Below are 21,217 nucleotides of genomic sequence, written 5' to 3'. Positions count from 1 at the left end.
TTACTCCTTCAAATTGGATTGATTTTATTTTTTATTTTTCCCAGTTACTTGTTTCTGTAAATATTAATTGTTAATTATTAATTAAATATTAATTATTAAATTAACATAAGATAACCCGAAAATTATAAAAATTACTCGGACTAATTCCTAGTCCTAAAAAAATATTATCTTATAAAGTATTTTTAAGATTATCACCCAAAAACAAAGACACTAATAGAATTTTCTATTTGTATAAAGGAGGAAGCCGACTTTACAGAAAGGGGAAATGAAAAGGTAAAACTGCTGCTTTGGTAGTTGAGATTGCTTTGCCAAAAAAAGTCAAAACGACCTTGGGTTGATATATAATATTCTCGAAGTTACGTAAAAATGTAAAACGATGTCGGATTGGCAGTGACATGCCAACTCTGTATATGACAATTTCCTGGCATGGCGAGTCTTCATTATTAAACCTCCCCACCACTTTCTCCTTTATTTGTCCGCCAGTTTCTCTATTACTCTGGTTTTTTCTCAACTTCTCTTCTTCACTTTTTCTCTTTCTACCCTTATTTTCTCTGATAAAATTACCTTTTTTCTCTTTAAAAAATATATATATATATATATAGAATTTCCTGAGAAAAAAAATTAGCAATCCAAAGTTTATTTGAATGCTTTTTGTTTCCCCTTTGCCTCTGAAACAAGGTAAGCCTTTAAGATTTCTGAACAGAGTAGCTCTGTTTTCTCTGTCTTCTTCTTTTTTCTTTTTTTATTTTATCACAAGACCGGACAACTTTGTCTCTGTATCATCTGCGGACCAAGAACATTCTTCCTTCTCATTATAATATACACACATATATATATATATGTATGTATGTATGTGGAGAGCTATAGATCTTCAAAAAAGCTGCTAATCTTTTTGTCGTCTACACTCGAAACCATATGCTTCTTATGCATCATTAGTACCCATCATATTTGACTTCCTGGTCCAATCCAACATTGTCAAAAACTTGAAATTCAAGCCTCTAATGTTCTTCAGATAAGATTTATTAGCCTGACATAATTGAATCTTTCTCCTATCTTTCTCTCTTTCCACTCCCAGCTTCTTCATGTGATCAGCTTCTACTTCTCCCCTGTTTTCTTCTTGTTTAATTTCTCAGGAAGATTTCTGTTGTGGGTGACAATGATGTGCTCAGAAATAGGTCCCCGGATCTCATTTTCTGGAGAACTCGGCAAAGAAGAGGAAGTTGGAATAGCCAGTGAGTCAATAAGGGATTCTTCGTTTATTGACTCGAGCTCTGAGTTTGAGTTCAGCATTTGTAGCAGCTTTGGACAAGAATCTTGTTCAGCAGACGAGCTTTTCGCTAATGGCATGATCCTCCCTATTCAATTTCATGAGTCGGTTCCAGTTTTTTCTGCAGTTAAACTCCGTAACCGTGACAGCCCACCTCTGGTTTCTCTTCCTCCTCTTCCTGCAACTCCTGACTCGGTGGAGAAATCAAGAAAACAGAGTAAAACAGAGACCATGGCTCTGAGTTCTGATAATTCGGAGGACAAGACTCAGACCCAGAGTCAGAGCAAATCATTTTGGAGTTTCAAGAGAAGTAGTAGTCTAAATTGTGATATCAAGAAGAGCTTGATTTGTTCTTTGCCAATTTTGTCTCGAAGCAATTCTACTGGTTCTGTTCCTCCAAATCCAAAAAGGACGACAATGTTAAAGGATGTTCAGAAACAGAGTTCAAACAGCAAGCAGACATTAACACCAAAGCCTCCTTCTTCTTCATCTTGCCGCAATGGTTATGGGGTACCACAAAAACCACCTCTGAGAAAAAATAATGGAGGAAGCTATAACAATGGAGTTCGAATCAGTCCAGTCCTAAATGTCCCACCTCCTTACATTTCTAAAGGGACTGCGAACCTGTTCGGGTTTGGTTCTTTGTTGCGCAACGGATCAAAAGATAAGAAGAACAAGAAGAAGTGATTCTTTCACTGAGTTTTAACGTGGAAGAGATGAAGATTCACCGGTGTTTTCTTAACTGGGTCGTGTTGATAGAAAGAATTTCACTGTTGAGATCAAGGTAAAACTGTATGTTTTCAAGAATATTTTTTTCTATATGAATTTATGAGAAGAAGAAGAAGAAGGAAGATAGAAAAAGAGGGTTGTTTGGATATTAATTCATGCATTAGCTAAAGGTGTCACTGGCTTAGGGGACACAGAAACAGGCTTCCTTTTTCCATGCCTTGTCTCATTTATTAGTTTCTATTTTATAAGATGGTTTTCTTTTTTTTTTCTTTTGGAATACATTTTTTATCTATTTAAAATAATTTTTCTTCTTAATTTGATTAAATTACATTTTGTTTTCTGCATATTCTGATACTAAAGTTCAATTAAATCAACCTACAAGTGAGAGCTGAAAGAAACTATAATTTAGATATGATAAAAAATTTGAAAGCAATTTTGGGATATTGTTGATAAGAAATTGTTAAAGTAAGAAACTTTTGAATTATGTGTTTCCTTTTTTTTTTTTTTGTTTTAAAGAAAAAAATGAGAGATATGTATGTATTGTTTAGGTGGGTTTATCATTTGGGTGATGAAGACAAAAAGGAAAAATTTCATGCCCTGGATTTTTGAGAAGACAAAATCTAATTTATTCATTTTCTGATATGTTGTTTGTATTAGGTTCAGCCGCCTAGGCTAGTCTAATGCTGCTGGGGGCCATTGCCTTAGCCTTTTCTATGTCCCCTCTGTATAGAATTTGACCCAAGTGACCTTGACCCTGGTGGAGAGTCCTATAACATATTTTAATAAGTTCTTTATATATATATATATATATATATATATAATTTTTATTGATTTTAATAGGTAACAAATTAAGAAAAAGGATTTTTTTTTAAAAGCAAAATTTTGACTAGACAATTTCCAAAATTGTTCCTTTAAGGATTAGCAAAGCAAGTATGTTGACGAAACATTGATTTCCCAACTTAATGCAATTCATATTTCTTAATCAATTTCCTAACTTTACTTTATACACCTTAGAAAAGGGTAATGCATATGATGGAAGAATTTCAAAAGAGATGTGCTTTTCATGGTGTACTTTCCTTAATTTGCAGGTCAAAAATTCCAAACTTCAACAGGGGAGGCAAGCATATATGCCTTCTTCTCTTAGCAGCATGGTTATAGCCCAGCCTGCCTTTTTGCTAATCAAAACATTACACTCTATATATATATTTCGACCATGTGAGATCTGGTTACTTGTTGAAAATGGAAAAGATGAGTAAATATATCTGATCAATGCGTTCTTCGTTTAATCAGTATTCTAGATGTTAAAAGATATATTTTGTTCGGCAAAACTCAAAATTTCAAATAAAACATATTGTTTTCTTATAAAATTTTGAAGGGGCTAATCAAATAGTTCCAATCAATAAAATACTTCTCTCCTCTCTCTCTTTCTCTCACAAAAGGCATAATGAAACAATATAATCCGGTATATAAGGCAGCCTTGCTACTCGTAGAGACAACCTGCTAAGATCTCATCCTATCTAAATCCTATGATCACCCTGCTCTTGCCATCCCTCCATCTTGCATATACCCCAGCTTACCAATGATCAGCAATTCCTGCCAATTCATTAGAGCATACTGAAATGATCATTGTGCTCACTGTTCTTATCACAAGCGATAGGAAAGTCCAAACAGACCGCAAGGAAGGAGGAACTTAAAGACAAATACTAAGGCTTTGTTTAGTTGTAGAAAGCTGTTTTAATGTTTTCTTTTTTGAATTTCTATATACGTTGGAAGTCAAAACAGGATTTGTAAAATAATTGAGAAGTTTGAAATAACTTTTTTTTTTTCATGTCATACTTTAACTATTATCTTTTCCATTTTTTTTTTCACTTTCAGAAACTGTACAAACTTGTATAAGTATATTCTAATCCAGAAAATGAAAAAAGTTAGAGAGAAGTTTTCTACAACTAAGAAGGACCTAAGCGCATGTATACAGTAAGTATGATGCCCGTATACATGTATCGCTATTCTTGGTTTCCTAGTTAAATAAATATTGATCGATATTCTGGTATCAGCTATGCACTTTTTGCTGTAAACGATTTCTTCACAACTCGGGTAACAACAAGGTCTGAATCATTTACTTTTCAAGACAAGTGCTTCACATTCTTGAATTTGGATTTTCTAACACAATCAAATTCCTTGAAGCATCATTTCCTCTCAGAATTAAGAGCGAATTAAATACTCTGTGCTCCCTGAGAAAGAGAAATTACCACAGAACATCATTCCCACATTACAGAGTCTTTATATAGTACCAAATCTGTGCTTCCCAGTAGCTGTTACCTTTGTAGAAGAACTATGAGGGTACTTGGTAGATGCTCTTTCTAAGCATTGCAGCATAAAATGCCAAAGACACAATGATCGCCAATCTAGTTCTATACAAGAACCAAGATGGCAGCTTATTCCTCGAGAAAGTTTAGTTGACCACTGAAAAACTGCATGCTAAAACCACTCTTTGAGAATTCTAATCAGGCCTATCTGTTTATATTCTTTTCTCAGGCCTCAGCTCCAATCCGAGCCGTAAAAGCATGCCAACAATACATGGCAAGTGCTGACTTGCCCCATATTTATCACTTAAAGCAATTTCCATAAAGACCTTTCCTTTATCCCATTTGATTCAGAACAATTACAACTCTTCATAAAATGGCATTATACTGGAAAATATAGATCAATGAGCAAATAATAGAGACAGCTTTCTAAATTTCTATTGGATTATGTAATTACTTTCAAATGAGTTATAAGAGAATTACCCTTAATCTCAACTAGTTCATTGCCTGACACACTTGGCTCAATTGACATAATGCTTTTGGGAACTCAAAATCCCACTACCATCCCCTTGGTGTGTCCTCTTATAATCGGCAAGTTCCCCATAAAGGAAAAAGAAATTAGTCAATAGGACAAGATAGGTTAGAGCTAAATCTCTCTATATTCATTCTCTTGCTATATAAAGCATCAAGAAGATGATATTACAATTTGAATCACACGACCCTGAGCCAATTCCAGTCATACATATAAAGCAGAGAAGCAAAAGCAAAATGGGGACTGCAGATTGATGGCATGGCTCATTGTCTCAACTGCTGTAAGTGAAAATGAACATTAACACAGATATAGTCTACGCTACAAATGCATCTTCTTTCCTAGATTTCAAAATCAGGGTGCTACCAGAAAGAAAAGAAAAAACTTTCTGCCCACAGTTCAACTAAGAAAAGCAAGCAGCACCAATGGAATTTATTCTCCAAATAAAAGATCCACTAGTTAAGTTTCAAAGGAGACATCCATATACCTGAAAAAGTCCATCTTATATACATTACAACAGCACTTGTGAAAGTCCTACAGATATATCAAGAAAGAACTGTGACTTTCACATAAATATTAAAATACATGAGCATTTTCATTTTCATTCCGTAAAACTGAAATTATCTTTGATGAATTTCAGAATACGCAATAAAATTCAAAATAAGTAATTAGAGGATTATTGAAAAACAAATATATCGAACTCAAAGTCAATTGAGACTCACAGAATTAGTAGGGAAGCAAGTGTTAAGGAAATTACATTTTCACTGCTTCTCCAACTTATATCACTTTGTCTGCGTGCTAATTACCATTCCTTAGACCACAATGTACAATCAGTCATCAGACAGATAGCTTTGAAGCATCAAAGATACCAGCTTTGGTCTCATCTTCTACCCTGCAGAATCCCCACTGTTTATAAAGCAACTAAGGTCCGAGTTAAGCAAGTACAGAAAAGGGAATTCAGTATTACCTTTCATGATTCAGGAAGATCGGAAACTTTATATAAATCTTCAGTAATTTCAGTCAGCCACAATCCCGGGAAAACTGACTGCAAATTTTCATGACAAGACAATCAAGCATCCACTTAACAAGTCAACCCAGATATGATTTATAAGGGAAGTCAAAACAAGAACAAAGAATGAATCATCATTTAACCAAATTAGGATCAGTGAAGAAACCGTCTCTCTCTCTTTTCCTAGTCTCATAGAAACCCCAGAAAAAAGAATTTAAAGAAAAGAAAAAAACAAACTTTCCTTTCCCCGCATTTTCTCAGCAGACCAAACGTGAGCAATAGCTAAAGAAAATGAAAACTAGAAGCGGTATATCTTACAATCACTTGCTTCTGCACAACCCTAGCCCTCTTCTTAGGTCTCCTGGGCGGCCTTTTTCCGGTCATCGCCAGAAAGTCCTCCACAATTTCCTCTCTCAAAAGCGAAACGGCAAACTTCACTCTCTCCTTCTTCTCTCCGTCATCTTTAGCAACTACAGTGGCGCAATCGTCTCTCCCGGGAGAATCAAGCTTAGTTTCCTCTCTCGGCTCATTACACGCAGCTCTTCTCGTCCTCAAATTCCACGGTCTGAGTGGGATACTTTCATCTCTTCCTTCTTCTTCTCCTCCAAGAAACGAGTCTTTCACTTTCTTCTCCTCGAACCTTAGATCAAAACGAAGCTTTTTCCTCTCACCCATTTCAATATCCTTGCTGGTTTCTTTCCAAGCATCGAAATTGGGACTCGATTTCGAGCTCTGTGTGGCGTCGAGATTGACGGGTTTGGATTGGAACCCATTAGGAAGCGAGCGATCAGGCGACGAAGAAGAAGAAGGTTGGAGATTGACGCACCTGAGGTGTCTCTGGTGACCCCATTTCAAGCACGGCAAAGTGAAGTTGTGAAGTCGTTTTGATCTATCGGGTGGCGCCATTGTCATCAATCAGCTCCCCTCTTTCTATCTCCACTACGCTTTTCAATTATAAACTCTATCTCTGAAAAACTTTCTGTCCACAAAGTTTCTCTGCTTCGCTTTCTGTGTTGTTATGTGAAGTCCTTGAAGAGAAGGTTGCTCTGTAATTCTCTGTTTGCAATGAATTCAAAAAAGACGGAATGGGTTTGAATTAGCGAGTTATTTCAGAGAATCAGAAGCAGAGAACAGAAACCGGGATTTTATTCTTGGGTATGAAATCGCCGGGAAATTGTATAAATGATTGAGGAGAGAGAGAGAGAGAGAGAGAGAGAGAGAGAGAGAGAGAGAGAGAGAGAGAGACGTTGGTCTAACGTTCATTAGGTGGACTTTTGGTAGGTCTTTCCCAACTTGTATAGGAGGCAATTACGGGTCGGGTTAGAGTCGGGTTGATCTGTGGTCGAAAATCATTGATCAATGCAACCGGGTAGGTTTTTGTGCGTGAATGGTAAAAATCTATTATCCGGGTTAACATGAGGGTCGGATTCATATTATTTTAGGGTAAACTACATTTTATATTCTATGTTTTTGCAATTTATACAAAATTTATTATTTTTTATCAAATAAAAAGTTAACAAAAAAATATATCTAGCATGTCTAAATTGAATAAGAAATAAGACGAAATATGACCCCAAAAAAAAAGATATAATATGCTAATTATTTTTTATTTATGATCAATTATCTATTTTTAAAATTTTTATTTGATAGAAAATATGTTTGAAATATTAATTATATATGTCATAAAATGACAAAAAATAGTATAATTTTTGTTGAGACAAAACTATTATAGAACTTTCTATAAATCTAGTTTGTAAGATATAATATTTTATTCAATTTTATAAAAAAAAAAAGTAAATTCTGTATTTATAAAAACAAATTATAAAAAGAAAAAATATACTTGGTCTTATATTAAAAGATTATAATTAAATATTTTTTTAAAACTATAAAGAAGTATATTCTTCTAATTGAATTTGAACTCTTAAAAACTCCCATATTAAAGAATTTGATTTTTATTATGTAATAAAAATTGAATCATCATTTACGTTTAAGACCTTTCAACTCTGAATGAATGTGAATAATCAAATCTACACCTTGTTTTTCGAAAATAAATATTTTCTTTTTCTTGGAAAAAAAAAATCAATTCACATAATAAAACAAACAATTATTGTTTCACTCAGAAAAAATATCTTAAAGGTATAATATCTAGTTAAATTCACTAAACATGTATTTTATGCTTGAAACAAATGAATCATCTTTACAAAGTTTATTTAAAATTCGAACTTAATATAATAAAAAATTATAATTTAAAAAAAAAAAGTAAAAATTGACATTAAAAAAATTTTAAATAAAATTATAATGAAGTTTCAGATTTCATTGCATTGTAATGGTCATTTAAAATTCTTATGAAACCCCAAATAAAATTTTAATTATATTCTGACTAAATTATTTAGAGTTTATAAAAATTATTTACAAGTGAAATGGATAAAATCAATATCCACATTAGACTTGCAAATTTTTAACAATATCATGTTAATCGCTTTGCCTTTTTTTTTTTTTTTAATCCAATTATTCAAAGGGAAATGTTCTTTAGGGAAAACTGAGTTGGTTCAAGAACACAGTTTCAGTTACAAAGTCAGATAGCTACATTTCATTTTAATGTGTTCTAACCGTTTCTAAATTCTTAATATGTTGTTTGGATTGCTTTTCTTCAAATTTTCAACAAGAATGATGAAATAAAATATAGATTGACAATGTTGATGATCCCCTCTTTACTTAGCTTTCCTTTAAAAAAAAATAAAAAGATAATATTTTTTGACCAATCCCCATCCACCGTGTATGTACATAATAATAGATTATGCGATCTTGTAATGCATTTTTTAGTACACGATAATCAAGTTTTTCTGACAAGGCATGTCAACTTATCCACCCAATTGATCTAGTTTTGACAAATGATCTACGCCGGCGAAATTAAAAAATTTGCCATCTACCCCTCACATACTTTTTCAAAATTCAAATTCACATATTGGTTAAAAACTCACACCCATAATAACTTGAGCTATACCATTCTATTATTCACCTTTCCACTAAGTAAACAGTATCAAAACATATAAATACAAAATGAATTTCCCGAATTTTCTACATACAACACACCGGAAAGAAACGCCTATACCAAAAAGTCCCAAGCAAACTTGGTCTCTTCCACTGTCTAGGAGTGCAAGGATTTGTACTCTGATATTAGAGGCTCCTACGTAATTCTCTATACTCTTCAAATGAATCTAAGCAAGGACAATCTGATCCTTTACCAGGCTTCTATACAAGTCGTATTGATTGTGAATCTATTGCAATCGTAAGTTAAAACCAAAAAAGAAAAAAGACCCTTTTGGCTATACAATTATTTACAAATGATAAGCAGTGTACATTTTGTGGGTGAAAGGAAACATTCATCGGTTTGATGTAGGGCAGTAGGGAGCTGTTGTGTCACTCTTGATTACCCGGGTGTTATAAGACCCACAGGATCCGCATTTGTGATATAACCAGTGGAAACGCGCAGTGCCTTTCTGTTCACAGTCATTGCAGAGTATTTCCTGGATAGTAAATGAATATGTTAAGAGGATAAATTCCATCTTTTGCTGTTGAAACTGACAAATAATTTGACTTTGATTTTGAAGTTGTCATCTAGGGCGGCTGATTAGTCTGTTTGGAAGTTAGAAGGGGAAAGAAAGGAAAAAGAAAAATGGATTGAAAGAAAAGATAGAAAACGACAATATCCCTAGTTCAAGTGTTAAAAACACAGAAAATAATAATAATAACAACAATAGATAAATAATAATATGAATATATGGAGGAACTGAAATACAAAATTAAGACTAGCCCTCCACTTCTCTTCTTCACTCAACAAACTCTAAACACGAAAAAACAAAAATACTTTTCTTCTTTTCTTTCCAATCCCTTCCCCCTTGCCTCTCCTGTCCAAACCAACCCACTATCTCACTGCTAAGTTGAAAAGGTGTGGCCAGGTTTGAGTAGATTCATGCTAAGCAGATAAACTCCTTTTTGTATTGATTTTTCAAATTCAAACAACAGAGCAGAGGGAAACAGAGAGAAGTATACCTGACATCGATCCCTATATTCCTCTGGAAGCTCCTCAGTAGCCAACAAAGCATCAAGCATACCGAAGTAAACCTGAATATGTTCACAAAATTTGAACTTCATTGATGATTTGAAGGTATGAGGCAAAACAATGCACAAGAAATCAATACCGACTTTAGACAAAACTATCTTCTTATATTGAATCTATGCAACAAATTAGACTAAATTATGCATAACAAAGAATGCCACCAGTCATATGAATAAAGGTAACTTAAATGAGGGAAAGGTTCACTTACTGCCATATCTCCTAATGACTTGCAACAAATTGGACAGGTGTAGTGACTGCAAGTGTATGCCTGGCAGACCATTACAAGGTGAAGTTAGATTTGAACACTGCCAAGATACCCATAGAAGAAAGAAAAATATTAAAAGAAAAAATAGATTCATATCAAAAGATTCAGATTAAAAAAGAGACCTGAAAACAAGCTGAGTGCATATAATGACCACAAGGTAGGGCTCTGACTGCAGCACTTGATGTGAACAAGAAATCGCAACATATGGGGCAGTTTGTTTCTAAACTTTTCTCAAGGCATTTGTGGTTCGCTAACTTCATCCCCAGGCAACAGTTGCATGTCATGCAGTGAAAATAATCGATGCCCAGGCCCTTTCCGACACGGCATAAATTGCAATATGGACAATGATAAATAGCTCTAATGTAATAAGAAAAGAATGTCATGTTCTAAAGTTAAGGTAAGCATATATAAATTTGAAAGGACAAGACAACAAAAAATACCAAACAGATTTGAACACCATGCTTTCGGAACCAACCAACTCATTTTAACTGAGTCGATTATGTCCCCCAGCTCTTTACTAAGGGGATAAAGATTCAAACCTATGAATTCAATCAAAATTTATGAAGCCCATTGGATCCAGCGAAGAAAAAAAAAAGCTTTTTTCAAATGAAAGTATATCAGTCTGCTTTCTTATTCGAGTTAACTAATCGTAACAAGAAGCTTTTGAAGTAAGGAAGAAAATCATTAATTATTTCATATACTATCAGGACAGTGAGCCAATTTCCAAGTAGCATCCCTTGCATTATGTTCTCATTCAGTATTTTCCTGTTAGAGGAAAAGGAGAATCTCCTTCCCCAGATTGATGAGTGATCTAGCTATATCTAAAGTTCAGCACTTAACAGTTTCCAGATACTGATATACCAGATTGCTCAACAAAATACTAAATAAAAAGAGAAAAGAGAGTCACCAATATGAACGTTCAAATAGAAAAATATAATCACACTGAAAGTATTCAGCAAAATATCTTTCTATTTTCTCTTCAAGAATAAGAAGATACTGAAGATTTATGTTTATCTAAATTTATTTTCAACTTCATGAACCTGCAATAGAAGCTCACATACCTTTCATCATCAAATAATTTGCAGATGCTGCAATAATACTTCGCCATTGAAAGTCCATTGCATGAAGACGTTGTGCAGATTGGCCCAACCGCCTGAATCTTATGGCAGGACATGCACATCATTTCTGATGTTGCTTTTCTACAACATTTTTTTTTAATTAAAAACAATAAGATAAAAGCAGCCTGATTCTGTAAGGAAATGATAAAAAAGTTACCTATCCATTGAGTGATCGCTCACTTTGTCATGGCAAAATCTACAAGTAAAAAGCAAGCCACAGCAAGCAGCACGGAGTTTGCAGTTTCTTTTGTAATGCTCACAACCAAATACTTGTTTTTCAGCATCCCGAAAGGATGGGAAACAACCCGTAGCATCTTCATCATTTGAAGTATCACAAACTACAGCTTGAGGTAACTTCTGTTGAGCAGCTATCCATCGACTAAGGCATTCCATTAATAATTAATTATTCAGTATTATTAGCTTGTATACATCAAGAATAAACAGAACTAACCTGGTCATCAGATTTTGCACAAGATACGCTTTCCTCCTTGGATCAAGAGTTGAGTCCCGATAAACCTTTCGAATCTCAGATTCAAGCTCATTTTCATTCATACGAAATATATCCTTCCACCCAGGCTTAAACTTCTGATCATTCTGGTCTAAGCTTTCTTGAAAATCATTACCTGGAGCAGAATGGAGTTGAAATGAGCTTTTTTTTTTCTTTTTTAAATCTCAACAGAATATGATAACTCTGTATGAAATAGGGCGCATCTTGGGATTAAAAAAACAAAAAAATATATAAACAAAAAATAAAAAACTTCTTTGCCCATAAGATGTTTGGATAAGGCACCTATCCAAGTACAAAGAACTGCAGGGCATTTGCAGTACGGAACAGAAAAATCAAGTACATACCTTGCCTGGAAATACCAGGTTCCGATGTTTCTGTCTCCAAAGATGATTCTGGCCCTTTCCAGCATTCGTTGAGCCACTCATTGAACATTGTATTTTTGGTTGCATGCTTCCATGCATCCATCATTTTGTTTTGCTCGTCCTGCGTAAGGGCAGAAGTTACCCATGGTAACATAGACTGGAGCACCTCAGCACCAGTAGTCCCAATTATACGACCCACTATCTTTTCTTGCTCCCCAACCGAAAAATGTTTGTCAAACAATGGCCACAATACATGTTCTTCTCTGAAAATATGATCATCTAAAGTGACCTTCATAGATTTGCACATCCCTTGAACCTTTGTTGCTAGCTCATTATACTTCCTCTTACAATCACCATGGAGTACACTAAAAAATTCAGTGCTACTTTCCATTAAATCCTCTGTCACACAGGTCTTTTTCAAGCCTTCATGAAGAACAGAGAGCTCCGAAAGAACATAAGAAATATCCTCAAATAATTTTTCTTCCTGCTTATGGTCCAGCATGTACGAATGACTGACATTATGAAGTGCCTCTTTTGATTCCAATGCAGGAAAAACAATATCATCCTCAGCATTGCTGTGTGCCTTGTAGAAGCCCCAGAGAAGACGAAATCTTCCAATAAATTGCCTAAGGAACATCTCATCACAATAGTTGAGCTTTCCAGATTCAACATCAAGATACTCCAAATCTTTACTTATGGCCTTATGGAACTTAAAAATCGTATCAATTGGTCGTCCTGCATACCCTACGTTAGAAAAGCTATTATCTGTTTCCCAGATAAAAAGATTGGAGTCAAGTGATGGAGCAGAGAAGCTGAAGGATGAGGATCGTAGAGATTTAGTAACTGACAGAGAATTAAATCTTATACTATTTTTGCCAACTCCCAAACCTGGAACACAGCAAGATCTATTATGGGCATTTGTGATTTCTAAGGAGTCAGAGACATCTGTCTCCTTGCATGCAACTGAGATGTCTTGCTTAACAGGGCTTTCCACTTCATTCCCCTGAACTGCTCTTGCGTTGTCTTTTCCATATGATGTAGAATAGCACGCACCACAAGACCGGACAAAATTTTCCTCAATATCAGTAAATTTCCTAACAGGACAGCAACCAATTGCACTTGAAGACAAGCATATACCCTGATTACGACCTTTGCAAGCCCAGCCACAAAAAAGTGTTACAAGTGCAGTATCCGTTTCTGGAGCTGCAAACACAAGACAGTAGAAAGTGTCAGCATAAACAACTGCTATTTTGATGAGAAAACATCATTTACGAACAACTAACTGTATATGGATAGAACCTGCTAATTGCATGTTTACAAGAAAATTGCTGGCTTCATCTTCACTCAAGGATCCCACAAACCAAGGCAAGATGCGTTCAATCAATCTCAAGGGCATCAAACACAAGCTTTGATAAAGAAGTTCCCGCTGTCTTCTGAGGCTAAAGTGCTTTCGAGCAAGTGGAAGAACCTAGATATGTAAGGACAGCTCTTATAATCAACAGGGATGTTCAGCAGCACAAGTGTTTACCAATGCACTGTTTATTAAACCGTAGATTCAAAGAAAGGGAAAAGGGGATTTTTGTTTCCACAATGCAAGAACATACAAAGATCTAGTTCAGTTTCCCTACATCACCAGACTCCTCAACTTCCCAACTCATTTTGATTGGACAATACTAATTCAGTTTTACCAAAAAAAAAAAATCCTGCCTGCATTACTCCAAACCAGCTACAAACTCACCTGTGTTTCCTCATTGTGGAAGTGCCTTTGTATAGTTTCCATTATTTGATCAGCATGTGAGCATAACTTTGAATAAAATTCAGCAGCTGAGGTGGAAACCGCTCCTGCTCTCTGTATACTTTCAATCAAACATCTAAACTCATTAAATTGACTTTCTTCTTCGGCATGCTCCTGGGAAAAGGAGAAGTCTCCATCTACAGCAGGGAAAATAACCCTATCCTCTGCAACACTGTAAAGAAGAAGATATGTGCCTCAGATGAACACCGAAATAAAAAATCTAAAGATCCTACTATTGATGGGTACAATTTCCAATATATATAACTGACAAGTTTTGGAGACAGCAATGTGGGAAAAGCAGAAAAATGGAGAGAAGCTTACTTCCAAAGGGAAAAGCATAATATAGGTAAAATTGGGTAGCTTCAAAGAAGTCTCAGACTATGCTCATTATTTACCTTCTTTTCATCCCTTTCATTTTTAAATATATGGGATCATCGTAGGTTCTAAAGCAAAGGGACTGATTCTCCTTAAAGCTCATATGGTGGAGACTCATTGATGCTTTTATTATTATATTCCATAATAAGCTTCAATTATTTAAACCCACAGGAAAGAGAAAATCAATATCTGAAGTGAATTCTATGGGAAAAACAAATTAAAAAGAGGCTCTAGGGGTTCCCCTCCCTTGTGCTTGAGTGGCTAAAGAACTCTCTTTAGTTGCCCTGTAAAAAGGTTTGAGAGCATACTATATCAAAAAAGATAATTAAGAAAAAAGTTGTAAGGTCAATCAGAATGTTAACATTTTAGCTTTTGATCTAAGAGAATCCTGGAGACTAAACTAAAAACAAATAAGCAAGTTCCAAGTCGAAGAATTAGCACCCAATGACTTCATGGTAAAAGAGTGAAAACCAGATACCTGTGAAAGATGCATACTTCAGCAAGAAATTGCAAGCGTTCATCAAAGACTGATAAATTAGAAAATTCTCCAGAAACCTGAATTTTTCTGGCTTCCTCAGCTATCTCATTCAGTTCTTTTCTAATAGCATTGTGCCAAAGCAATATTTCATCAATAGGATGTGCCCCAGCAGTATCATAAACACCAGAAGCTGGCTCTAAATGTTTCCTTTTCCTAGTCTTGGTTGGCTCACAAGCACACTGTAGCGTGTTTGTTTGTTGGGTTGATGTACTAGCAGTGGAATATAGACAATGCTGGACATGAGGATCATTTACATACTTTGCAACCATATAAGCACCTTTTTGCCTTTCCATCCAGGTAAAGATAACCTTCAATAACCAAGTGCAGCAATCAGCTATGCAAATTTAGCTTAATTAAAATACAATTCAAAGGAATGAATAATAATTAAAAACCTTGCCTGCAGAAGAAGCTTCTCATCTGGAACTACCTTGCTTAGGCACATCCGCATCTCCTCATACTCATCAGGTGAGATAGAGGATGAAAGCCATGGAAGAAACTCTTCCATCATATTCACAGGAATGCTGCACAAAAATCGCCAGACAAGATATGCCTGCTCTTCAAATGAAAACTTCTCAACAAGCAAGGGAAATACCTGACATAATCAATGAGAAATTAATTGAAACTCAAAGAAGCTTTCAATAAGGTCCACCATATAAGATAAGATATCTTCAACAATATGAAGAAGATAAACTCCCCAGAATCAATTTTCCCATGTTAAAAGCAAAATCATGAAAAGGTGTTATCGGATTGATTAGCTAAATAAGTATTTAAGTTTTGGTTAAATATCCGCTTCGCAGTATAACAGTTTGAAGGAAGAATTTACAAACCACATTCTGGGTCCACCATCAGCTAAAAACCATAACTAAATCACATTTGCAAGATCCATATATCAAAAGCAGTATATTGGCAGGAACAGATCACAGTAACCGCGATCTGTCACAAGAACTTTGGTGATGAAAGAGATGGTAAGGACATAAAAGGCTCAGGGATAAAATAGGTATAAGCTCCAATAAGGATTATAAGAGAGGAACAAGTGCACACAGATTGTTCGTACATCTGCATGTATCTTTGTAAGTTATTAACATAAGAGACCTCTATGTAGCATAGACATATATAGACATATATAGACATATAAACAACTTATTCAAAGCCATAAAGGACATAGCAATACCCAAAGGTATTACAAAAATGGAAAGGAAAAGATGAAAACCATGAAAATGAGTAATTTGATTCGAAACATAAATATATCAGAATCTGTTGAAAGCTATTTAAGTATTCCACTATCAGAAGGAAATTTACCTTCTGCTCCTTAAATATATTTCTTTCTCTGATATTTACAGCATGAACCAACAATAGAATAGAGTAATAGTTACACTAAGAACCATACAAGAATTCGAACAACCAGATAAAAAGCACACCTGTTCCTCTTCTTTCGCCATATGCTGGCTAACTGATGTCTGAAGGGCCCCCGTACAAGATACTAACTCTCTCGGAAAATTTTCATCACTTTGCACAAAAGAATTTAGCAACTCAAAAAGATTATCAAAAAGATTGCCTTCGCCCTCATGTTCAAGAGAGTATGTCCGTGCAACATTCTTAACACGTATGTCAAGAGCCGGAAAGATAACCTACATCAAAGGTTAAGAATTTTGGATAAAGTAAGCATGAAGAATATGGAAACAAATTCATAAAATAAAACTCTGATGCATCTTATAGATTCTACTTGCTTTGCGCAGAGTATGATCATGTGAAGTCTTGAGAAGAGCTTTAGAAGGCCACTTTTCTCAAACATGCTATGTAGCATACAACAAGAGATGCGAGAAGCAGCCAAAACACTAGTCCTTTTACTTGCTGAAGCCAATGTAGGAGGGAGTAGTCAGCATAACTTGTTCTCCCCAGTGTAACCATAATTCATACCGTTGAGAAACTAGCTTTCCAAGGGACTAAACAAACTCCACTTTTGACCATGCACCTTCCTAGGGATTCCAACACTTAAACTTGCGGGACACGCACAAAAATACACAATAATGAGCAAATTTTCAAGTAATCGATGTCTAATTCTAATATCAACAGCTCTGGGAAAAAAAGAAAATCCTTCTTATTCTTCTTCCATTTTATACATTTTAGCAGAAGGAGTTTGCATCAAAGGAGATGCTGACGCAAACAATGCAGATAAAACTGAAACAGTGAAATTCTACTTTCTCCGTGTAAAAATTTTAAACCTCTAACAACCTCGTGTTTTGAGAACAAAAATCTGTATTCCGGTACAACAACTACACATTACTCGTTCAAACAATAAGTGAAGTCAACGGAAACAAGAACCAAGCCGGAAAGGTAGTAATCGATGCATCAATACTTCATAGCCGTCGAAAATTTGCGAAAAAGAAAGAAAAGGAAGATGATATTCCTGAAGTACAAGCAACAGTCCAGTTGTAAAATAATAAATCCTCAAAAGCTTCCTGCATTTCTATCTCCATAACCAAAAACCAAACCATCTCTCTCAAAAAGAAATCCCAGAGTCACCGCACCGCAGTTAAAAGCAGAAAAAGGAACATGGAAACAGAAAATGGAAACTTAAAGTTAGAACGACTTTTAAACATCTCAACAGGCAGAAACGAGATTAAGTTTGTTTTTACCTCGTCTTCAGCATTTGAGTGCTGCTTATATATCGATCTCAAGAAACGGCACCGTTCGAGCATAGACCGTAAATCCGCCCCCTGGCCTGTGGCGAAAGCCATGGCTAACCGGTGTAGCGCCTCGAGCTCATTGCGGACGGCTTTGTGGAAGAACAAGAAAATCAAAATAGGAGACTTCTCCTCGGACTTCTCGAAGAAGCCTCCAAACGACTTCGCACAGGAAGAATTCACCGAATTCGTTAAAACCGCCACAGCTCCACCTCCCCCCGTCCCCTCTCCACCTTGCAGTTCCGGCAGCGGCGTTGCCATTTCCAGAGCTTTCTCTCTCTAAAACTGTCCAGACCTATCCAGAAATTCCTCCTCCTCCTCGAACTTTCTCTGTCGCGCTCCCAACTCTCTCTCTCTCTCTCTCTCTCTCTCTCTCTCTCTCTCTCTCTAAACTTTGTTATCTCCTTCCATGTACGGTAATTTGTTTTCTTGTTCAACGCAGGAGAAACTAGGAAGAGGCAGGCGCATCCGGTTTGGTATTTATTTATTAAATAAATAAAACAGTTATTTTCTAATTTAAGGTTATTATTTTAATATATGGGTTTTGGACTCGAGTGGGGTTTATGTATGCATGGTGGCGCCACGTGGGATGCTGATGTAAGCAGCGGGAGAATGTGAGTTGGCACGTGACAAGGTGACGTGGCACATGAGGATTATAGAAATGAAAAGCGTTATGTCTTGTTAGTGTGAGACCACTGGGGATCCGACAAGAGAGAGCGCGTGATTGGCAGAGTCTCTCTTTTGTATTTTAGTTTGCTAAAAGGAGGAAATGATGGATAAGGGTGTAAAAGCCTAAAAAAGCATGATGAAGTATTACTTTACCCAAATAAAAAAGAAAAAAGAATAATAAAATAAAAAGATATAGCATAGGAAAAAATAATAATAAATAAATAGTGGAGCCCGGTGTAGGATTGGCAAAAATAAAATTAAGAGAGAAAATTCATCAAATTGTAATCGTAAAAACCATAATTACATTAGATGCTTGATTCACAATTATAAAATAAGTTTGTAAGTTTCAATTAAAAAAATATTTCAAGAAAAAGAGCCTTACCCATTAAGTTAATTAAAAAAATATATAAGAAAGAAATCTAAATGTATGTATTCATAATACATAACTTGTGGGGAATAATTAATCCTAAGATTATAATATATGGTTTTCATAAACAATACAAATACGTAATCATAAAATTATTAATTAAACGTTCAAATTAATAAATGTCTTGCAAATATTAACTTCTTAAGATGATTTTCAAATTAAGGGAATAAGAAAATTTGAAAAAGAAAAATAATTAATTCAAGAATTGACGTAGAAAATGAAATGTGATAACGTTAAATTAAAGTAGGTGGGATTATACGAAGCACGGGAGACACGTGCGTGGTGTGTGCCGCGGATTAGTTAGCTGAAGACAAACCCATGCCTTCACGAGTCCATAATTGCAAGCCACATTCCCTTAATGACCAATACACAATAAAATTGGCGTTTAAATTAAAAATAAATAAATATTATTATTATAAAAAAAATTGATTAGGACTTCCTAATTTTATTTATTTATAGAGAACATATTATTTATTTATTTAGCTATAAATATTTAGGTCGATTAAAATATTAATTTATGTCTTTATTAAAGTATTTAACTTATTTTAGGTATGCCTTCTATTACGATACCATTTTCCCTTTCTATCTTTTAGCTCTCAGCTTTTTTATTTTTCTTAAAAAGAAAAAGTGCTAGAATAAAGTGTTTGACCATATAAAAGATTATGAAAGAAAATACCCATGGCTCAATAATTTTTTTTTTTGTGTGTGTATATACACACACACACACACACACATACATCCATTTTCTAAAAAATCATTTTTGATATTCTTAATGTTTATTTGAATTTATTAAACATGTTTGACTAAATTTTTTAACTTAATTGAATACTTTCACGCAAAAATGAATAAAATGTTAGGATTATGGTAAAAAATTTCACTAAATTTGTAATGTCTGAACTCAAAAATCAACCCATGATGAATTTTGTATTCATAAAATAATTATAAAAATAATTGTTTTATTTTAATTTAAAAAAATAAATAAATTATGAACGAAATTAAAAATAATCTTGAAGAAAATAGGTGAATTTTGAATGCGAAAAGTATTTTTAAAAGAAATTTAAAAATAGGGGTTAAATCGCAAGAAAGAAAAGTTCAGCCACGTGGGATAGTTCGGTCAGCAGCCTCAGCAAACCAGAGCACGCTACGTGGAACCCTCGCTGACATCAATAACACGTGGGAAGCCACGCGAGCGATCCGCGTGTCCGACGGTCCAGATCTCATCTCACGCGCGTGAACAGCCCAGACGTATTCCCTCTTTAGGCGTGATCGAACGATCAGATTCAATCCGATCATGCGGTCCAAATTTATTTTCCAAATAAGATAGATCCAACTAACAAGAGAGAGTCACATATCCCCAAACGGACGACTCAGATTGACATGGGATGGGTATTTAAACATTGCATCCTAGGGACCCTAACCCTAGCCACATCTGCCATCGCCGGAGAAGAAGAATCATACGCCATAGAAGGAGACCGACCACCGGCCGCCGCACAATTGGAGCTACTTTCGATCGCCAAAAAAAGGTAAAATTTTTCCATTTCCTCTCGAAATTCAATTCCGAGCCTCTCTATGGCTATATCAGAGCAAAAAAGGTGGAAGGTGAGCCAAAAATCGCGAACAGAGCCGTTGCAGCAAAAATCCTAAACCCTTTTAATGACCCCCCTTCCCGTTTCCCATTTCACACGATTTTTTAGTCATTATGCTCACCGTTTTTCTGTGCTGGTTAGCCGAAGAAGAAACTTCAGCCGCGAAGGAGAACCGGTGGAGCCGCTGCACCTGAAGACTCCCCCACCGGTAGGTTCGGTTTTTTTATTTTTCTAGCCAACCGAGACTTTCTAACATATTTTTTTAAAGGGATATGTGTAAAACTGGCCAAAACCGATAAAAATAGGGCAAAATCAGTCAAGCCAAAGCGAACAACCGCCGTGAGCGGTAGAGCCGACGCCAGACCGTCGTGCTAGAACCATAAAATTAACCAGAAAGGGGTTTTCTACATCGATTTTGGATTTTTGTGATATTTTTTGGTACGAAACAAGTATTTTGATTTTCACAAAAAAAAATTAAGAAACTTAGGACCCATTAGGAGGCGTAATGGATAGTATAGCGTTTCAAAATATCGATCCGGATAATGATCTATCACTCTATTCTGTTACTGTAAATTGAGACTTAAAAATTAATAATTCCGTGTTTTGTAAAAATTAGAAGAACTCTAATAATAATTACAGGTCACTAGTGAAGCTGAAACTAGTCATTATATGATTTTTCTAGTTTACTCTCTATTTTCTCATGTATGTTTACTATTGAATTATGTGTATTAAATTTCTAGTTTGAACTGTGTCCTCGGTTATCTGGTTTATTTGGTTCCCCCTGGACTGTTTATTTGTTTATTTGGTTACTTGGTTATCATAAATTGTATTGATTACTTAGATGCCTTTTAGGTTAATCTGTAAATACGTAATGAGGTATTGATATGTGATTAGTGGTTGTTGGGATGATAAAGATCTTTATATATAAAAACT

The 21,217-nt window shown here is 35.2% G+C and overlaps 3 protein-coding genes across 6 annotated transcripts; 1 reads left to right on the top strand and 2 right to left on the bottom strand.

Annotated features, from left to right (window-relative positions):
- Positions 1-299: 299 nt before the first annotated feature.
- On the top strand, positions 300-3,266 carry LOC110823434 (uncharacterized). The gene is made up of 2 exons (XM_022053812.2): positions 300-2,051; positions 3,085-3,266. Exon 1 carries the CDS (start codon positions 1,157-1,159, stop codon positions 1,952-1,954), a length of 798 nt encoding a protein of 265 aa, XP_021909504.1. The 5' UTR covers positions 300-1,156; the 3' UTR covers positions 1,955-2,051; positions 3,085-3,266.
- Positions 3,267-4,170: 904 nt separating this feature from the next.
- LOC110823558 (uncharacterized) lies at positions 4,171-7,104 on the bottom strand. Of its 4 annotated transcripts, XR_015816309.1 has the most exons (5): positions 6,156-7,104; positions 5,796-5,873; positions 5,586-5,720; positions 5,316-5,362; positions 4,171-4,880 (listed from the first exon to the last, which is right to left on the bottom strand). XR_015816309.1 is itself a non-coding variant. In XM_022053958.2 (3 exons), exons 1-2 carry the CDS (start codon positions 6,747-6,749, stop codon positions 5,799-5,801), a joined length of 669 nt encoding a protein of 222 aa, XP_021909650.1. In that variant the 5' UTR covers positions 6,750-7,104; the 3' UTR covers positions 5,313-5,720; positions 5,796-5,798. The 4 variants fall into 4 exon arrangements, 1 of the variants encoding a protein (XP_021909650.1); XR_002541433.2 differs by lacking the exons at positions 4,171-4,880; positions 5,316-5,362 and adding an exon at positions 5,201-5,315; XR_002541432.2 differs by lacking the exon at positions 4,171-4,880 and having other exon boundaries at positions 5,313-5,362.
- A 1,719-nt stretch (positions 7,105-8,823) lies between these two features.
- BTS (zinc finger protein-like protein) lies at positions 8,824-18,062 on the bottom strand. The gene is made up of 14 exons (XM_088211113.1): positions 17,555-18,062; positions 16,337-16,546; positions 15,316-15,510; positions 14,859-15,226; positions 13,949-14,177; positions 13,510-13,678; positions 12,193-13,413; positions 11,792-11,963; positions 11,498-11,719; positions 11,284-11,421; positions 10,345-10,579; positions 10,166-10,225; positions 9,891-9,962; positions 8,824-9,364 (listed from the first exon to the last, which is right to left on the bottom strand). The coding sequence occupies exons 1-14, from the start codon at positions 17,861-17,863 to the stop codon at positions 9,221-9,223; spliced, it is 3,744 nt and encodes a 1,247-aa protein (XP_088067239.1). The 5' UTR covers positions 17,864-18,062; the 3' UTR covers positions 8,824-9,220.
- Positions 18,063-21,217: the final 3,155 nt, after the last annotated feature.

Source organism: Carica papaya, chromosome 9 (assembly GCF_054855325.1).
Source record: "Carica papaya isolate Zhongbai chromosome 9, ASM5485532v1, whole genome shotgun sequence".
NCBI classification, from domain to species: domain Eukaryota; kingdom Viridiplantae; phylum Streptophyta; class Magnoliopsida; order Brassicales; family Caricaceae; genus Carica; species Carica papaya.
Note: the sequence above shows the minus strand (reverse complement) of the source record. Positions and strands in the feature narration are given on the sequence as shown.